The sequence below is a fragment of the Panthera leo genome, chromosome D2 (genome assembly GCF_018350215.1).
Source record: "Panthera leo isolate Ple1 chromosome D2, P.leo_Ple1_pat1.1, whole genome shotgun sequence".
In the NCBI taxonomy this organism is placed as follows: Eukaryota; Metazoa; Chordata; class Mammalia; order Carnivora; family Felidae; genus Panthera; species Panthera leo.
In genome coordinates this window covers 15,907,684-15,924,879 of record NC_056689.1, presented here as the reverse complement: position 1 = coordinate 15,924,879, position 17,196 = coordinate 15,907,684, and the positions used below count along the sequence as shown (strand labels likewise).

Genomic DNA, 17,196 nt, shown 5'->3' with positions numbered 1-17,196 from the left:
TAAAGCCTGTTTTCATTTAAAACGTTATCCATTCAACAAATGCTCAAGAAGACACAAACTGACGACTCCTGCTATTTTGGTAAATGAGATCTATTTTAAATTCTAGCACTCCTGAAGAGACTCCCCTTCCGCTGCGTCCCTGCTGGACCCACCGCCAGCTCTTCTGGGTTTGCTCACTTGCCCACACGTGAGGGGTGGGGGTGAGATCTAGTCTCTATTACTTCGCGCACCCACGCCTCACATTATTCCAGCTAATGAAGGAATGATGCCCACAACGGCAGTAAGTGACGATCTTACCGTATCACCTAGAGCAGAAATTTCACTTATGAATTCTGACGTGCAAAACATATGTCACATCCCCATCCCCGACAAACACAAGGGCAACACACACACTCCAACAAACTTGCACTGTGACTGCGCCCGTTTTTGGAACTTGACCGTGGCAGGAGGGCTGAATGGGGGGCACGGGCTCACTGCACCTGACCTCACAGGCCTATGAAGGAGATGCCAAATTCTCTGACAGTTGGTCTTATGGGTAGAGTTTGGTGATCTATTTCTAGTAAGCGAGTTCTCAGCAATCAGATTTCTGGTCAAACGGTGGGTCCATTTTTTGGCTCAAGCTACATTCTGTCCTATTGTCTGCACACGAAGGCAGATCATTTTATAATCTTTGTCATGATGGCGGCTTTGAGTATTCTTCCTCGCTTCCTGGATCGGTGGCCTCAGTTTTCATCTTCCAAAGGTATGAGCTGGTAGCTCATTATCAGTTTACATTTACATGTGTGGCTGAACATTTTTCAAATACTGATTATTTATTTTGTAATTCCACTTTGGTGGACTGTGCGTCCATATGCCTTGACCGTTTGTTTATCAGGGATTTGATGTTTTTTGCTGGCTAGGCCCCTCCATGCACTTGGGATAGTCTGGTTTTACCCATCACGTTTACTACAAATCCCCCCTCCCCCATATTCCCGTTTATCTGAATGTTCTCTTTCAAGTTCATAAAAATCTTAATGTTTCAACTCTTTTACCTGGCCATATTATATTTTGTATATTCTCTCATTATCAGTAATTAAAGCATATGCTTGTTTCTAAAGTGGTAATCTTTACTGTTTCTAGAATTGGCTCTTCTAAATCCTGAACCCAAGTAGTATATATAAATTCCCTTCCCATTTAACTCTAAATTATATTCAGAGTTTTGGTCTGAGCTCTTCCTTTGTCTCCAAAAGGCCTTATTTCTATTTTTTTTTTAAATCACTACTATGCTAATTATTATTGATTTACAGCAGACTTTTTTTGTGTGTGGAATATTTTTCATCTATTTCCAACTGGGCGCAATTAAGCTCTTTAAGATAACCTTTAAATACCTGAATTGAAATTGTACTAAATCCACAAAGTAACTGAGGAAACTAATTGATTCATCATCCTTACCGTAAGCTTCCTATCCATTCTTATCCTTACATACAGTAGGACTTTTCGGTTATTGAAGTGTCCTTTGCTTTCCTGGATTATAACTCTAATGATGGCTTAATTTCCAAAGAATGTAGAATTTGATCTTACAGATATATCGAAAGTGCCCTTTGTTACTGTTCCGGTGCAAGAGTGTCTGGTCCAGCTACAGACACATGAGTGAAGTCACCTTTAATGCTCCGGTTCTGATCAAGCTCCAGCTGAAGACGGCTGCATGAGCTGAAACCACAGGGAGAAGAACCACTGGCTGAACTAACTAGAAGTCACTGGACATAATAAACCATTATGTCCAGCCATAAATTTGGGGGTGATTTTTCTGCAGAAATAGATCACTGAAAAAATTAACAACGCTTTGAAACAAGGTTTATAAAATATGACATATATTTTAAAATATGTTACCTGGTCACTTTGTTTTATAATCTTGGATAATTTCATTTCTAAAATTTGATTTATATATATTTTTTAGCTAAAGTAGAATTAACATACAGTGTTAGATTAGTTTCAGGTATACAATATAATGGTTCAACAATTCTTTCCATTTCTCAGAGCTCATCACGATAACTGTGCTCTTAATCAGAATAATTTATATTTCATATTTTTTTAGATATAGAAGCATATGTAAATATATGTTTTCACCTCCAAAATTTATTCCTTTTTCTTTGCATTGCTCATATAAATGTCAAGTACTTTGCTCCCTAATTAAAGGACACAGTCTCAAAGCATGATCTGGTTTAGTTTCTGGACTGAAGGTACCTGCTTTTTATAAACAGCCCTCCATTAAGTATCATGTCACTCTTTGGAATAAAGGAGATATTCTTTGTTAGGTTTTAAAGGTAGCTCTCAAATCTTAATTTTTATTAGAAATAGGTCTTAATTCTATTAGATAAGCTCTTTTGGGGAAATTGGTATGATAACTTGTAATTATTTCAGCCACTATAACTTTTTATAATTAAAAGTTTGTCTTTTATTAAACCAGCTCAGCTCTTGCCAATAACAATGAATAATCTCTTCAATCTCCTACTGAGTTTCATCTAAGCTTGACATCACTATTAATGACTGAGATTGTCTTTTGATTTTCTTTTCTTGCGTGTTATCAGGAAAGAATCCTATTATGCAATTATCAGGCTGCTTCTGAATTTCAAGGAAAATTTATACAGGGATATCATTATTCCTTGAAGCTTTGAAAACAATTAACTCTAAACGTATTAGTTTCAGGTGACATTTGGGATTTGATATTCTTAGATAACTTTTCAGTGCCCTCTATATTTGGGCCTTTTATGGTTTCTTAGGCTCCCTCCCCCGTTTTCTTGCAAGAAATACCCAATTATCTTATTTATCAAATTTCTTCCTATATAACCCTGACATTCATTAATAATTTTTCTATTTCTCTTATGTATTGGTGAATACTAATTTCTCTTCCCAGTTCTAGAAAGTACAGAGTTCATTTATACTTTCCATTTTTTGATCAAATTTGTGTTGCTTTATCAATATTCGAAGAAAATTAATCACTGACTTTACTTATAAATTGCACTGAAAATTCATTTGCCAGTTTACCAAAAAATCTATTTGATTTCTTTCTTTGTTTGCTTTCACAGCTTTTGTAGAATCTTTTTGTTTTTCATTTTTTTATTTTTTATTTTATTTTTTTTTAATGTTTATTTATTTTTGAGACAGAGAGAGACAGAGCATGAACGGGGGAGGGGCAGAGAGAGGGAGACACAGAATCTGAAACAGGCTCCAGGCTCTGAGCTGTCAGCACAGAGCTTGACTCGGGGCTCGAACTCACAGACTGTAAGATCATGACCTGAGCCGAAGTCGGACGCTTAACCGACTGAGCCACCCAGGCGCCCCTGTAGAATCTTTTTGAAGCACAGTTAAGTTGGTTAATTTTCATGTGTTCCCCCCCCCCCCCATTTAAACAAATGTTTCTGAAAACAGTGCATTTTTGTTTAAGGACTGTTCTCTGGCTGCAGTCCAAAGATTTTAATAGGTAGTATCTTTGTATCATCACTCACTAAAAAAAGGAAAAAAATGGCCTCATATTCCTGAATTCTTCCTAGAATAATTATTATGAATTACATCAAGAGTCTAACAAATGCTTAGAATTTTTTGTTTGTGTTTTGCTTCTCAGTTTTCTTATTTAATTCTATTTTCATTACCTTGTGGTCAGAAAGGTGGTATGGAAACGCTCCTCATCGTTGGAGACGCCCCACTCATAGTCACAGGGTATATGTTATGTTCTCTGTACGAACAGAGTGTCAATATATTTCAGCAACGATGATCGGGACAGATATTTTGGTGCCTCTGCTCTACTGTTCCATGACATAGTAAAAGATCTAAGTTCTTACACTCCTGTGTCCAGTGTCAAGTTTAGCTGGTCAGCAAAGTATAACACATCACACGGCAAGTTTGGAAGATAAAACAGGTAGATCGCTGGGAGAGAGGCGTCTCTGCTTGCACGAATCACATGGGTGGATTCTGTGAGGGTCATGGTATTAAGTAGGCAGACGCATTCCTTTTTTTTTTTAAAGCCCGTTTTGAGATGTGTTGACTGCTCACGTCCATGGACGGGCACAGCATTATTCCAGAGCATTCTGAGCTCAGTAAGGAATGTTGAACTGCCTTTATTAGTTTGTAGCAATTAAACAGATGCATAGGGGATTTTCTGGACTATCTTTATCATGTGTAGTCTAACTCAGAAAGGGCTCTGGGAACTGGTACGAGAAAGATCAAGTAACAGGCAGGGCAAGTGGGTTATCTCGGTGAAGACATTTCTCTTTAAAGGGCTGAGGTGATGGATGACACCCACTCGCCACCATGCCAGCGTTGTCGGAGTGACACTGACACGAGACGATCTGATTAGCAAATGTCTGGAGCTGCAAATTCCCAGCTGACCTCTCCTAAGCTGCCTGTGGTCTCAAGGCGGCGTGCTGTGGTCCGCTGCCCTACAGAGTAGCACCGAGAATTCCTCTAATTTTGATTTGTAAGCGTTTGGAAACTTCGGAAAGGTCAGATGACCGAAGTCCGCTCCCCTGGCAGGCAGAACCCCACACTCGTCCTGTTTGGCTCTGATGCCAATGCACGTGAGGTGTTGGCTCTCTGGGGTTTCCACGTCATGCTTTTTCTCTTTTGTCTGTGGGCACCAACTCCCACCTAGACCCTAACTTCGGCTCACAACCACTCTCTGATGGACAGACCTGAACTGCCGAAGTGGGGGGTTTAAGACTGTCAGAAGCCTTACGCGTTCATTTTCTGGTCAAGAAGACTGAATGCAGCCCCATGCAAATAATCAGGTACTTCTGAGGATTACTGCCGAACATCCGGTGTCGGCCCGTAGTGTGGTATTGTGGTAGTTAAGGGACTTGTCCAAAGGCCCACAGCCCAGCAGCTGAGCTGTGACTGTGACCAGAGTCCCTGGGTGGACACCTTTGTCACTGCTGCACATGCCATTTTGGTTTCTGCACTTCCCGCTCTTAGCCCCTCTCCTTCAAAGATCTGTTTCACAGCAGTGCTTTCATTCTTGAGGAGGTGGAAGGGAACCAAGCAAAGATACAAACGGGGGGTGGCGAGTAGATACACAGATAGGCTGATAAATATTTTACATCTCAAAAATGAGCATAAAATGCAAAAGGGTCTTCAGAGGTCAAAAACGATGCCACGAGTAGGTAGGTATACAGCTCAAGTATCCTGTGCGTTGGGTACCTATCTTCCGGTACTAGCTTTTCTCATTCAGTTATCTCGCCATGTGCTTGATAAATAAAGATAAGATACATAAAACAAGCAGCCTTCCCTTGAGAAACTCATCACCTAGTAAGAAGATACAGACAAGTGAATAAAGCAGAATTCAGCGCGGTAAGTACCGTGCAAATATTTACGCAGCCGAGAATAACGCAGCGGACAGAATAGATGTTCTCATATTCTCCCGGGGGCAGTAAGACAGCACAGCGTGCAAAGAACGGGCCAGAGAAAATGCTGTTACCTGCTGCCTGGGCTGCTCTGGACGGAGGTAAAGACAGCGCTCCTGCCCCTTGGGGCTAGGTCGCATCTAGGTCAGCGTTGGAAGCACAGGAAGTAACTGGGCCGAGGGCCTGGGGTTCTATAACCAACTTCGGGTAATGTCAGGGAACGAAGGCTGCATCGCGGAGCAGACGGGCACTCTGAGGTTTCCGCACGGAATTGAGTACTTTGCAAGGCAGTGAACCCAAGACCCTCACTCCTATTAAGGGAGCAGTAAGAGCCTGTTCAATTTGCAGAAACTTCCTAACAGAGTTTCTCTTTGCTTATCTACTGGAGCTAAACGCCCCTGGTGTCTGAATTAGCCTCCACGAAGCCTTCCCCTTCCCCGTCGCCGCTGGAACTTAGGACCAGAGACACCGATCCCGATCATCTAGAACAGATCCTTCGGCAGGGCCAGCTTGTGCAGAGTGAGGGGCAGGGCAAGCAGCAACTCCCACCTCAGGCAGCACCCTGACCTGGCAGCACACCAGTCGCTTCTGGGAAAGGAACGTGCTTTTGTGTCCCCAAGCCTGGACGTGCGGTGGGGGTAGAGACCAAGCAGGTGAGTGGACGGGGAGAGGGAGAGAAGAGATGGGTTGCTCAGGCGGCTGCAGATTCCCCTGGCCCCCTCCCCCCCGTGGGGGTGGCCACACGTGACCCTCCACCAGGATTTGCAGACAGGCCACCTTCCCGGTCACTTCTACCAGTCACCCCAGGGGCAGCGGTCATCATAGAAGGGCAGCACCAGCAAATGGCACAGGTCACAATCCCGGGTCATGGGAGCAGTTTCAACTTCCAAAATTCCCGTGGGCGTGGCGGCTGGAAAGGCCCTCAGAGATGGGCGTGTCCGCTGTGTCAGGGACATGCTGTTGGAGGAGGAAGACGGGCGGGGCTGGGGCCCGTCACACTGCGTGTACACCAAGCCGCCAGACTCCTCAGGCTGTGCCCATCCCACCGAACCAGGCAGCCGCGGCCTCTGGAGGCCCTTCCTCTCCATCTCCCCTCGTGACGCTCGCAGGGAAGAATCCGGGTCCTACAGACTCACCTCCACATTTCAGGTAGGAAGAGAGGTCAGAGAGGGGAAGTGACTCGTCCCAGATCAGGGCTGGCACCTGATCTGGATGGCGGGTTTGGGATCCTTTGTCCGGTGCTCATTTCACGAAATGGCACGGTCTCCCTGACGAAACGCCCTTAGTCACAGCTCAAGCCTTCCCCTGCGCGTTTTCATCCACAAAGATGTGCAAAGCATCCAAAACGTTTACCCAGACCAATCCGAAAAGCAGACGCGTTCCCTATGTTGCCGCCCCAGGCCCTGGAGGCCCTGAGTCTTTTTACCTTCAAATGCCCGTGCAGCGTCCACGAGGTGGGACCAATCTAAACCCGTGGCCGTGTCCGGGAGGGGCATCAGGCCAGGATCTGCGCACTTGGACTTATCCGATAAGGACCCATCGGAGAACCAGAACTCATCTAAACGGGAACAAAACCAGAGCGTCAGTCGGATGGCAGTGCAGGGCCCGGGCGGCCCCTCCAAGGGGCCAGGGAACTTCTTCCAACAGACCTCCGGCCCCCAGGACAAAAGGAGACAGTGTGGTGCCGTCGCCCCCAAAACACACAGCTGGAGAAACGGAGGTCTGCAGGAAAGCCATGACCTACAGGCTCACTTAGAGGTCGGCCGGCCACGCCCCGGGGTGGGAGGGTTTTAGAATGGATCGATTCTGATGGTACAGTATCGGAATCTCACGGTTTTCTTCCAGGGCAGGGCTTTCCCCGAGGACATCCATCCGAGTCTGACTGTCTGCAGTACGGATTCCTGCTTTCTTCAGGGGTTACTTCCCCCTTTCAAGTGTTGCAAGCTTCTACTGTAAACAAGGTTCGGCATACTCTCTCTCTAGCCTGATTGATGGCTTAAGAAGCTTCCTGAAGAACACGGTTATGTAAGCTGAGCACCGCAAGTTCAAGATGCCCCAAATATCAGCTGGTTATAAAAAGGCAGGAAGACGAACCCTGTCTTCATTGTTCACAGGCAAGGAAGAGAAGGGACAGTACAGTCTCTTTCAGCCTACGCACAAAAATGGGACTGGGGCTGCTCTGCGGACTTAATGAGGTGGCTTGATCCCCGGCAAAACCAGAAACCCCTTGCCGTCCAGCATAGGTTTGCCTTCCTTTGTACACATGGACCTTTTAGGTTTCTTTTTCTTTTCCACCTGTCATCACGGGACTTGAAGTGTTTATGTCATGGATAATACTAGTTGTTAGAACTCACTACGCATCTGAGGACAAATTTTTTTTCTTTTTTGAGAGAGAGAGAGACAGCCTGAGTTGGGGAGGGGCGGACAGACGGGGAGAGACAGAGAGAGACAGAGAGAATCCCAAGCAGGCTACCTGTGCTATTCGAGTGGGAGCCTGATGCAGGGCTCGAACTCACAAACCCTGAGATCACGACCTGAGCTGACATCAAGAGTCAGGCACTTGACTGACTGAGCCACCCCGGCAACCCTGAGGACAGATTTTTCAAAGGCTTAAACCGGACTTTCTTGGACATGTCGTTTCTGAACCTGCCCCAAACGTTGCATGCAGCTGCTTGTGAACACATCTGCCTAATGAGACCAATCAAAATAATGACCACCTGGTTGTCTGAGCCTGCAATTAAGTTAAGTAAGGGGCATAATTAACCCAATGCACCTGTAATTTTTGTTCCCACACCCTTTGGGGTAGCTGTGAAATGCTGGCATCTGGACAGAGAGAGAGCACGGTGGTGTTTGACCTTGAAGGGCACTCACGGTCCTTTTGCCCTCTTGACGCCTTCACATGACCTCTCAGCCCACCCCCACCCGGGGTGGGGTGGCCAATCAAACCCCTCTATTTTCAGCACTACCACGTTTAGCCGCGGGGATATTCCAACGACCCGGTCCCAGCCTCCACCGCGAAGGGAGCCCAGTTGCGGAGCGCTCACAGCTCCCTCCTCTCCTGACCTGGTTCCTCGGGAACCCAGGAAGACAGAGGTGGGCAGAGGCTGGGCTGAAGCCCCCTCGCAGACCTCAGGCCTTTTAGGGTTAAGGTTCAACCCCCGAGGCAGAAAGGTAAGGAAGCCCCTGGATTTTCCATCACTTGCCAATCACTTTGTCTCTCAAACACATTGGCTCTTTGCTTAAAGCAGGCTTTCCAAAGCCAAGTGTGGAGGAATTATTTGACTTGGTGGCAATCATTTTTGTCGCTGATTCGCATGGGACCAGAGTTCTTCAGGAATGAGGTTACGAGTGTGGCAGCGCGGGGAAGGGTGCACCAGGCAGGCTGGAACCTGTGTGCCCCGGGGCGCTCTCCCTCCAACCCCCGCCTCTCCTTCCCTCTTGGGAGAGGAAACACCAGGGACTGGAAAATGATTCAGGTAAGTGAACATCTCGACAGAAAGTACACTCTGATAGTCGTGTTTTACTAACAAATGCCAACCTGAGGATTTTCTCTGCCTTTATAGAGAAACAATCCTTCCCCTGAGCTTCTGGCCCTGGAAAGCCCAGAATCAGGCTCAACACACGCTGCGTGTGCAGTCGCCCTTCTTCCCTGCCGGCACCAGGCAATAGCATCCTTTCTGGCTCTGACAGGAGCCACGTGAAGAGAGAGGCAGAATGCAGGCTGGTTGGGGCACTAGGCGAACGTCCCTGTACCCCCCACCCCGCCCCCACCACTTGTCCCTCCAGCATTTCTGAGCTCAAAAAGCTACCTTCCCCAGACACCCACGGAGCACTGACCATCGGGGGAACCTGACAGTCTTGGGTCAAAGATGAATGCTTTGACTATTCCTGAGTGCCCTAAGATTCCACAATACGTGGCCATCTGTAATTAAGCCAAGGCACAAATCTGAATCCTGGTGGCCAGGAAACCAAAGCTGAGAGTGAGGGAGGGAGGGAGGGAGGGACGGATGACGGAGGGAGTGAGGGGGCCCAGCAGGACTGGTCCACCTGCTCTGTAGGTGTGCTCGCTGCCCTGGACACAAGTCACGCAGAAGCCGCATGCCAAGCCCGTGAGGACTCCAGGATCTGGGAATGTCCCGGGGCGTAAGTTTCAAAACCAGAGGCAAGCCTCGGGCGTGCTAACTTCCTCCAACTTTTATGGAGATGCAGGGGGCAAAAGGAGGGAAATGCGATTTGTGAGATTTCTTTTTTATTACAAGCTAGTATTCCCTCTTCCCCAGGTGTGAATGAAACTTTTGTGTTTATTTGACACCATAGGGCTGTCAAAGATGGTCAGTGGATTAGGAAGGCTTCTTTCCCCCAGGATTTATTGGAGCCTAGTTAGCCATGTATCTATGACGTGTCATCATTTCTCAGCACGCAGGAAGGTCCCAGGGTCACCGACACTCACCTTAAACGGAGAAAGAGCGTCTAAATTCTCCGAATTCTCAAAATGAAAAGCACCTCAATTTCTTTTCAATTGCTTGGAAGATCATATAATTGGCAAAACATAAATTTTATTTATTTATTTTTTTGGTCTGAGATTCCGAATCACCAAAAATCCTTTAGAACGTTCTTGCTGGATGTGAGGTTATCACTACTGCCATCACCTAGATGATGCTTACCCAGCATCTCCTATGTTCCAGGCACCAGCAGGTACTATAGGACCAGGAAGACACAGCTTCTGCCCTTGAGGAGCCCGGTCAGCAAGCAGGTGAATGCTGCTGGTGCTGGTCCAGTGGGGGTTTGGGGAAGGTGCACACCACGGTGGCTGTGACTGGGTTGTTTCCGGAGTCTTACAGATGCGGAAGAAAAGGCACCCCTTGTCTTTGTTATTTCCAAAGCTCGTGTGACGTCAGGAGTGCACCCTGCTCTTTCAGCCAATTCAAAGGAGAAAGTGGCTCGGGGAGTCTGAAAGATGGCTAATGTCTAGGCATGGACGCCTGGCCCCTGCTCTCCGGCCTGGACACTGATGTCATGACTTCCTGTTTGTTTATCCACAACCGGAAGGCACAATGACCATCTGTATCAGGGGTGCCTTTGTTTGTTGTTATAAATGCTGAGGAGTCCTCCTGATGGTCAGACAGCTGAGGTTTGGGCAGTTCCTCTCGAAACACCACTGAATGTTTATTACAGGGGAGACTGGGAACCTTTGAGAAAGACAAAGCAGCGCCCTTGTGGATCAGCCAGACCCCCTGCCTCTGATGGCCCACGGGCACATTCTGCAATGCCAACTGTGGCCAGGGCCATCTTCTGCCTGTAAGCAGCTCTTACCACCTGCACCCCACACACTGGGCCTATGCCTGGGTCTGTAGCATCATGCGGGCGTACTGAATTACCGAGAAAATACTCATTTGACTTATTCTAAACTGCCCCCTTCTTGAAGCTTCAGGGGGCATCCTTTGGGAGGTGCTAGGTCAAAACTCCAGGATTTGGAAACATGCATAAGTCAGTACTCTCTTCTTATCTTCTGAAACTTAAGAACTCTTGTGAGTCTATGCTCATATGAAGATTTCTCCCATTCCTTGGAGAGTTTTGATCTCCATAAAACAAAAAACAAAAAAGAGGGATTCTCACAAAAGACCCCGAATAGCCAAAGCAGTCTTGAAAAAGAAAAACAAAGATGGGGGCATCGCAATTCCAGACTTCAAGTTATAGTACAAAGCTGTACTGATCAAAACAGTATGGTACACACACACACACACACACACACACCCCAATGGAACAGAATAGAAAGCCCAGAAATAAACGTACAACTATATGGTCAATAAATCTTTGACAAAGGAGGCAAAAATGTGTAATGGGAAAAAGTCTCTTCGACAAATGGTGTTGGGAAAACTGGACACTGACATGCCGAAGGAGGAAACTGTATGACCTTCTTACACCATGCACAAAAATAAACTCAAAATGAATTAAGGGCCTAAATGTGAGACTCGAAACCATAAAAATCCTAGAAGAGAGCACGGGCAGTAATATCTCTGCCGTACAACACGGGCAGTAACATCAGCCGTACAACATTTTTCTACACAGGTCTCCTGAGACAAGGGAAACAAAAGGAGAAATAAAGAATCGGGACCACACTGGCACAAACAGCTTCTGCATGGCAAAGGAAACTCAATAAAACAAAAAGACAACCTACCGAATGGAAGAAGATGTTTGCAAATAATATTTCTGATAAAGGATCAGTATCCAAAACCTGCGAAGAACTTACACAATACCAAAAAAAAAAAAAAGAAAAAAAAAAAAAGAAAGAAAGAAAAAAAAGAAAAGAAAACCCAAATAATCCAATTAAAAACTGGGCACAAGACATGAACAGACATTTCTCCAAAGAAGACATAGAGATGGCCAAAGGATACGTGAAAAGATGCTCAACATCACTGATCATCAGGGAAATGCAAATCAAAACCACAATGAGGTATCATCTCACACCTGTCAGAATGGCTAATATCAAAAAGAAATAAATGCTGGCGAGGATGTGGAGAAAAAGGAGCCCTCCTGCACTGCCGGTGGGAATGCAAACTGGTGAAGCCATGGTGGGAAACAGTGTGGAGGTGCCTCAAAAAGTTAAAAATAAAATCTCCATATGATCCAGTATTTACCTGAAGAATACAAAAACACTAATTCGAAGGGATACATGCACTCCGATGTTTACAGCAGCATTATTTACAACAGCCAAGGTACGGAAGCAGCCCTACACTGAATGAAGCCAGGTGCCCAACTGGTCAAGGAGGAAACAGATACTGGGCACATTTATCAATATCATTGGTTATCTGGCCTGTGAATCATGCATCCAAATGGCCATTCCCCATTTTTTTCTATGTGGGCCACAAAAGAAATTTTGTTCTGGAATCCAATAATAATGAAAACAAAGACCCTAAATGCAACACAGAAGCATTTCAGAAACAGTTTCAATTGCTTCATCAGGCCGTATTTTTACGCCTCCAAGTTGAAGACCTAATGATCTAGCACGTTTCAGGGACTTCACAGGAAATCTACATGAATCGTGACATGAATCACATCCAAAATGTGTTTGTGAGGGACTGGTCTCACAAGGTTGAATCAAGATCTTGATCTCCAGAGAAGAAAGAGTCTGAGACAGGTTCAAATGTGGGACAGGTACTAGCTAAAAATAGCTGAACGAGAAGCCTGTGACTATAATAATAATTACCCGTGGAAAAGCTCCAGCAACATTTGCTGTAAAGAGACAAACTTGCTGACCAGTCTCCATTAGTGACAGATTCTCTCTGTGAGGATCCCGTGGTGGGGACGCTCCAGTTTTAAAGCTTACCCGAAGCACATGCACGCCTTCTGAGTTTCTGCCTACCTCTTTCTACGTGGCTTCTAGAAGCTCGACAGAATGAACCTCCCCTCCAAGCTTTCACATGAAGCTAAGTCTCTGGGACTAAGAGAAAACAACTGGACAACCTCAATTCGTCCTCATTCCTCTCTTCAGACATCCGTTGTTCCGGTTCTGAACTATTCTCAGAGAGTGGGCTCTTCTTACAGAGGTTCTGCCGAGCGACCAGAAACCACAGAAAGTGAAGAATGACAAAAATCTGTGGATTCAAAAGGAACGACCACACAGGTTCAGTGCGGGCGTCAGACACGTTAGCACAAATTACTTCCAGCTCCCTTATCCACATCGTGTCATTTCACTCACGGAACCGACAGAACCTTTTCTGAGTAGTTTCTACAGGAAACTGAAGTCGCGTTGCCAAATCAGGTTTCAACAGAGAAGAGCCAGCGGCAAGGACCACGCTCACTGCTTTTCCCAGAGAAACGACCAGTGAAGACAGGTAAGGCAGTTTTGCACTTGAATCGTGAACAACTAATGTACCCTGCCTGTTTCCTACTTGCGCCTTTATACTTTGCAAATACTAAAAAAGGATGCATTTCTTCAGTAGGTGGACAGAGAGAGAAGCTGTGGTACGTCCAGACAATGGAATATTATCTAGTGCTGAAGAGAAAGAAACTGTCAAGCCGTGCAAAGACACGGAGTTCTCCTGAAAAAGCTACATACTGTATGATTCTAAGTATATGACATTTTGGAAAAGACAAAACAAGGGAGACGGTGAAAAGATCAGTGGTTGGCATACTGCAGTGGTGGGTACATGTCATCTGACACTGTCCAGACCCACAGCATGTATGGCATGGAGACTGAATCCTAATGTAAGCAAACGATGGACTCTGGTTCATGACGATGTATCAATGCAGGTGCACGGATTGTAGCAAATGTACCCTGGGTGAGAGACGTTGATCGCCAGGGAGGCTGTGCATGTGTGGGGGCAGGGGTATCTGGGAACTCCCTGTGCCTTCTGCTAAATTTTGCTGTGAACCTAGAACTGCTCTTAAAAAAAAAAAAATTTTTTTTTCATTAAAAAAAAAAAGTTAAAAAAAAAAGTATCTTTCACAATGGAAGCAGTGAAGGGTGAATATAAGAATTACATCGACGCACAGGCCACAGATTTCATGACCACACATCAAGCATTAGAAATGAAAGAAATAACATCTGCGAGAAAACAGTCTTACTGATTTTACGCACGCTTTCAAGAGGACGTTAAATTTACCTATTTACAAAAAAGGAAAAACATTTAGAGAAATATTAGGTTATTAGAATATGTCTGACCTTTCATAGGGTTATCAAGAAGGAGTTTAAAGGTTTCTTCAATTTAGGCAAATTGACTCATTATAGCAGGCAGGATATTATGTTACTTAAAGAAATAGATTAAGGATTTTATGAGACAAGGTTCATTTCCAATTATGTTCAACATTAGAAGAAGCACTATTAGAACTTTTATTTCATTTAGCCTGAGATTTCCACACATATTATGAAGTTCAAATTGGTTCTAAAGATAATGCTTTTTATGAAATAAAAAAAAAAACGGATAATGGATGTAGTTCTGATTAAATCCTTAATCATCCTGTACACTAGAAATTAAATTCTGAAAAAGGAAACAAAGCCAGAGTAAAAAAAAATTAGCACCCTTAAACGCTGACACCACGTAAAAGTCAAAGATTTTAAGATCTGAAGGAAAATCGTGTAGAAATTACCCAGTGTGTGACCCGTAAACTGGAGTAAACCGGACACAGAGTGCATGAATGATGAACACAGGGTCATTCCACCACCCACAGGGAAAGTCAGGTTGAAGACCCACGGCTCCCGTGCCCATCTCCCACCTTGCCCATCCCCTGGTGTTCAATGTCAGGGACGGAGGGAAACCAAACCTTCCTCCTTGCTTGCTGCCCAATGGAAAATCTACCTCCCGTGCCACTTTTGCCTTTATAAAATCAGGTCTTAGGTATTTTTTTTCTTATACACACACATACATCTTTTATTTATATAGTCATGACTCGATAAAAAATGTTGAATATGGGCTTTTCAATATTCTTCAACACTCGCGGCACTGCTTAACTTCTAAAAAGTATCCACTCTGATGCCTGTATCACATTGAAAAATTTTTTAAAAAAAAAAGGAAAGAAAAGCAGACGCACCAAATAATATGTGTCTTAAAAAAGAAACCTAACCCCTCCCAAATCTCTACGGGGGCACAACCCGAAGGGCCCCCGCGTACGGAAGTTCAGCCCCCGCACACTTACTTCTCAGGCTCCCCAAGCTGGGTGCGGGGTGGGTGCGGGGGGGCAGCGTGCTGTGGTAGGGTGGGGTGGTGCTGAACAGAATGTCGTTGGGCAGGGCTTGGTCAAGTATTGAGCTTCGCGAACTGCCAAAGGAAGACCCCCTCCGATTGCTGCAGATGCTCTCATCCGAGAGGGTGCGGTAGAGCGAGCGTCTTGGAGACAGGTTCCCATAGAACGAAAACTAGGGTGGGGGGGAGAAGGGGGAAGACAGACACAAAAGAGTTGAAAGCATGGAATTTCTCTGACTAAATCCAGCAATACAAGTACCACCGTGATAGCATCTGAGTTCTCCCTAGGCAGGCAGGCAGGCATCAACCATTAGCTCAGGAATGCTAAACCAGGCACGTGGGTCATCTAGGCAAACACACCAGGGCTCTGGTGCTGTTACTGGATTTGAATATTTTCCTCCTTTGACATTCTGTGAACTACTATCATGAATTAGACAAGGGCAGCTTTATTAATTCTGAAATGTTAAATGGAACCTCCATAACCTTATAACACCGCCAGGTCCTGGAAATCTAGAAGGTTGCCATTTCGGGCACAGTTACGCAAAAGCACACATAGCGTGGGCTTGATTTTAATTTGAAATGACTACGTTTTAATATCAGGCAATTTCTGTATCAATCCACTGCAATGTGAGGTTCAATCTCATCCAAAAAAATAAAATAAAATAAAACCAATTTTGAACACTGAGGCTCTCTAGGCCACACAAGCAGGTTCAAGAAGCAGTGGTTATCAGTCCAGTAAAATCTTGTCTACTTAAAAGTGATCACCCACAGAGGTCTACTATAATTGTTGAAAATGGAGTTATGATAATCGATTATTACCGGATTTAAGGGAACCACTGAAATTATTGTGTTAACTCGCAGACAGGGTCGGGAGAATTCTTACTCAAGAAGCAGTAGTCAAAATACTCAAAAAAATTAAATCAGATCTGACTTTCCAACTTCGTCTTCTGCATACCGAACCACATTCCTTTTATATAAACAATAGTAAAAGCCAGAATGTTTGCATCAAACAAACACAGAAATGGCTATTTACATTTGTGAGTGCAGCGAGAAAGCTAAACATATTTCTATTGTATGCGTTCCTTCCATTCTGTCTGGTCTGTCCAACTGGAATGTGTGTTGACTACAAAGTTAAATTTACACCATGAAAGGAAGGTGATTCGTCTTAGAAGGGGGGGGGGGAACCCCACGTCAAGGAGAGAAGTTCATTTCTATGAAAAGAACAGCTATCTGCCCCTTTTTACAAGTCTGCACCCAAGCTTATACAGTACCGTATATATGATTTGATACAAGTTTAGGAAAAAAAAAAAAAAAAGAGGCTCATTATGATCGAGTTCTTCTGGGATTCCCTCTTCACACACACCAGCAGGTTCTTCAGAACATGATTACAGGCGCATTAGATTAAAGCAGCTTTCAGGTAGTATCTAATTAGAGTGTTATTCTAAGAACACAATTAGGTTAATTGCAGTATTGTTTTATTATAGAGAAGACAGGAGCACACAGACTTGGTGTTTACCCTGAGCCCAGTCAACATGGCGATGCCTCATATGTATATTTATATATATATGTTTTTCTTTTCATTTGGACGAGAGAGAGCACTGGATGAGAAGGGAGAAGATCTGACTTCCATTCCTGACTCTGACACCCTACATTTATATGAACTTCTCACTTCACCACGTAGGGACCCAGGCACTTGCAAAAAGAGGAGACTGAGCTAAATGACCGGCAGGTTCTTTCGAATCCTTTCTGTTATGTAACCAAGTGGTTTAAGAGACCGTAATAACAGCGAAGCTACAACTTGTTAACAAGAAGTGATCGAACGTTAGCAGGGACTACTACGTGACGAATGAAGGTGTGCCACCGAACGTGAGGTTGGCTTGGAAGACGGACACATGGCCTTCCCTTGGGACTGACGGCGTGCTGCATGCTCCGTCATATTTACAGTGCCCGGCTTGGAGCAGAGGACAGATTTCTGTAACAAGTCAGGTAGTATGGATTTCATAGCTACTGCCTCTGATCACCTAGAATGTACCGGTGCTAAGAGGCTGCGCCTGTGTTATTTCTTCTCTCTGGTACACGTTTCACGGTCTCCTTTTTTCGGAGGACGACCCTGGGCCGGGAGGTCAAGTCACTTGCAC

The 17,196-nt window shown here is 45.0% G+C and overlaps 1 protein-coding gene across 6 annotated transcripts in view; it reads right to left on the bottom strand.

The window, feature by feature from the left end:
* Window positions 1-17,196, bottom strand: part of SIPA1L2 (signal induced proliferation associated 1 like 2) — a 223,197-nt gene that overhangs the window by 8,370 nt on the left and 197,631 nt on the right. For 4 of the 6 annotated variants that reach the window (XM_042907476.1, XM_042907478.1, XM_042907477.1 and 1 more), the window contains exons 18-19: window positions 15,012-15,231; window positions 6,802-6,933 (exon numbers count right to left, since the gene is read on the bottom strand). In XM_042907476.1, coding sequence (XP_042763410.1) covers window positions 6,802-6,933; window positions 15,012-15,231 — 352 coding nt within the window. Of the gene's footprint in view, window positions 1-6,801; window positions 6,934-14,399; window positions 14,853-15,011; window positions 15,232-17,196 lie in introns of those variants that run through there. The other 2 variants (XM_042907481.1, XM_042907480.1) reach the window with 2 other exon arrangements.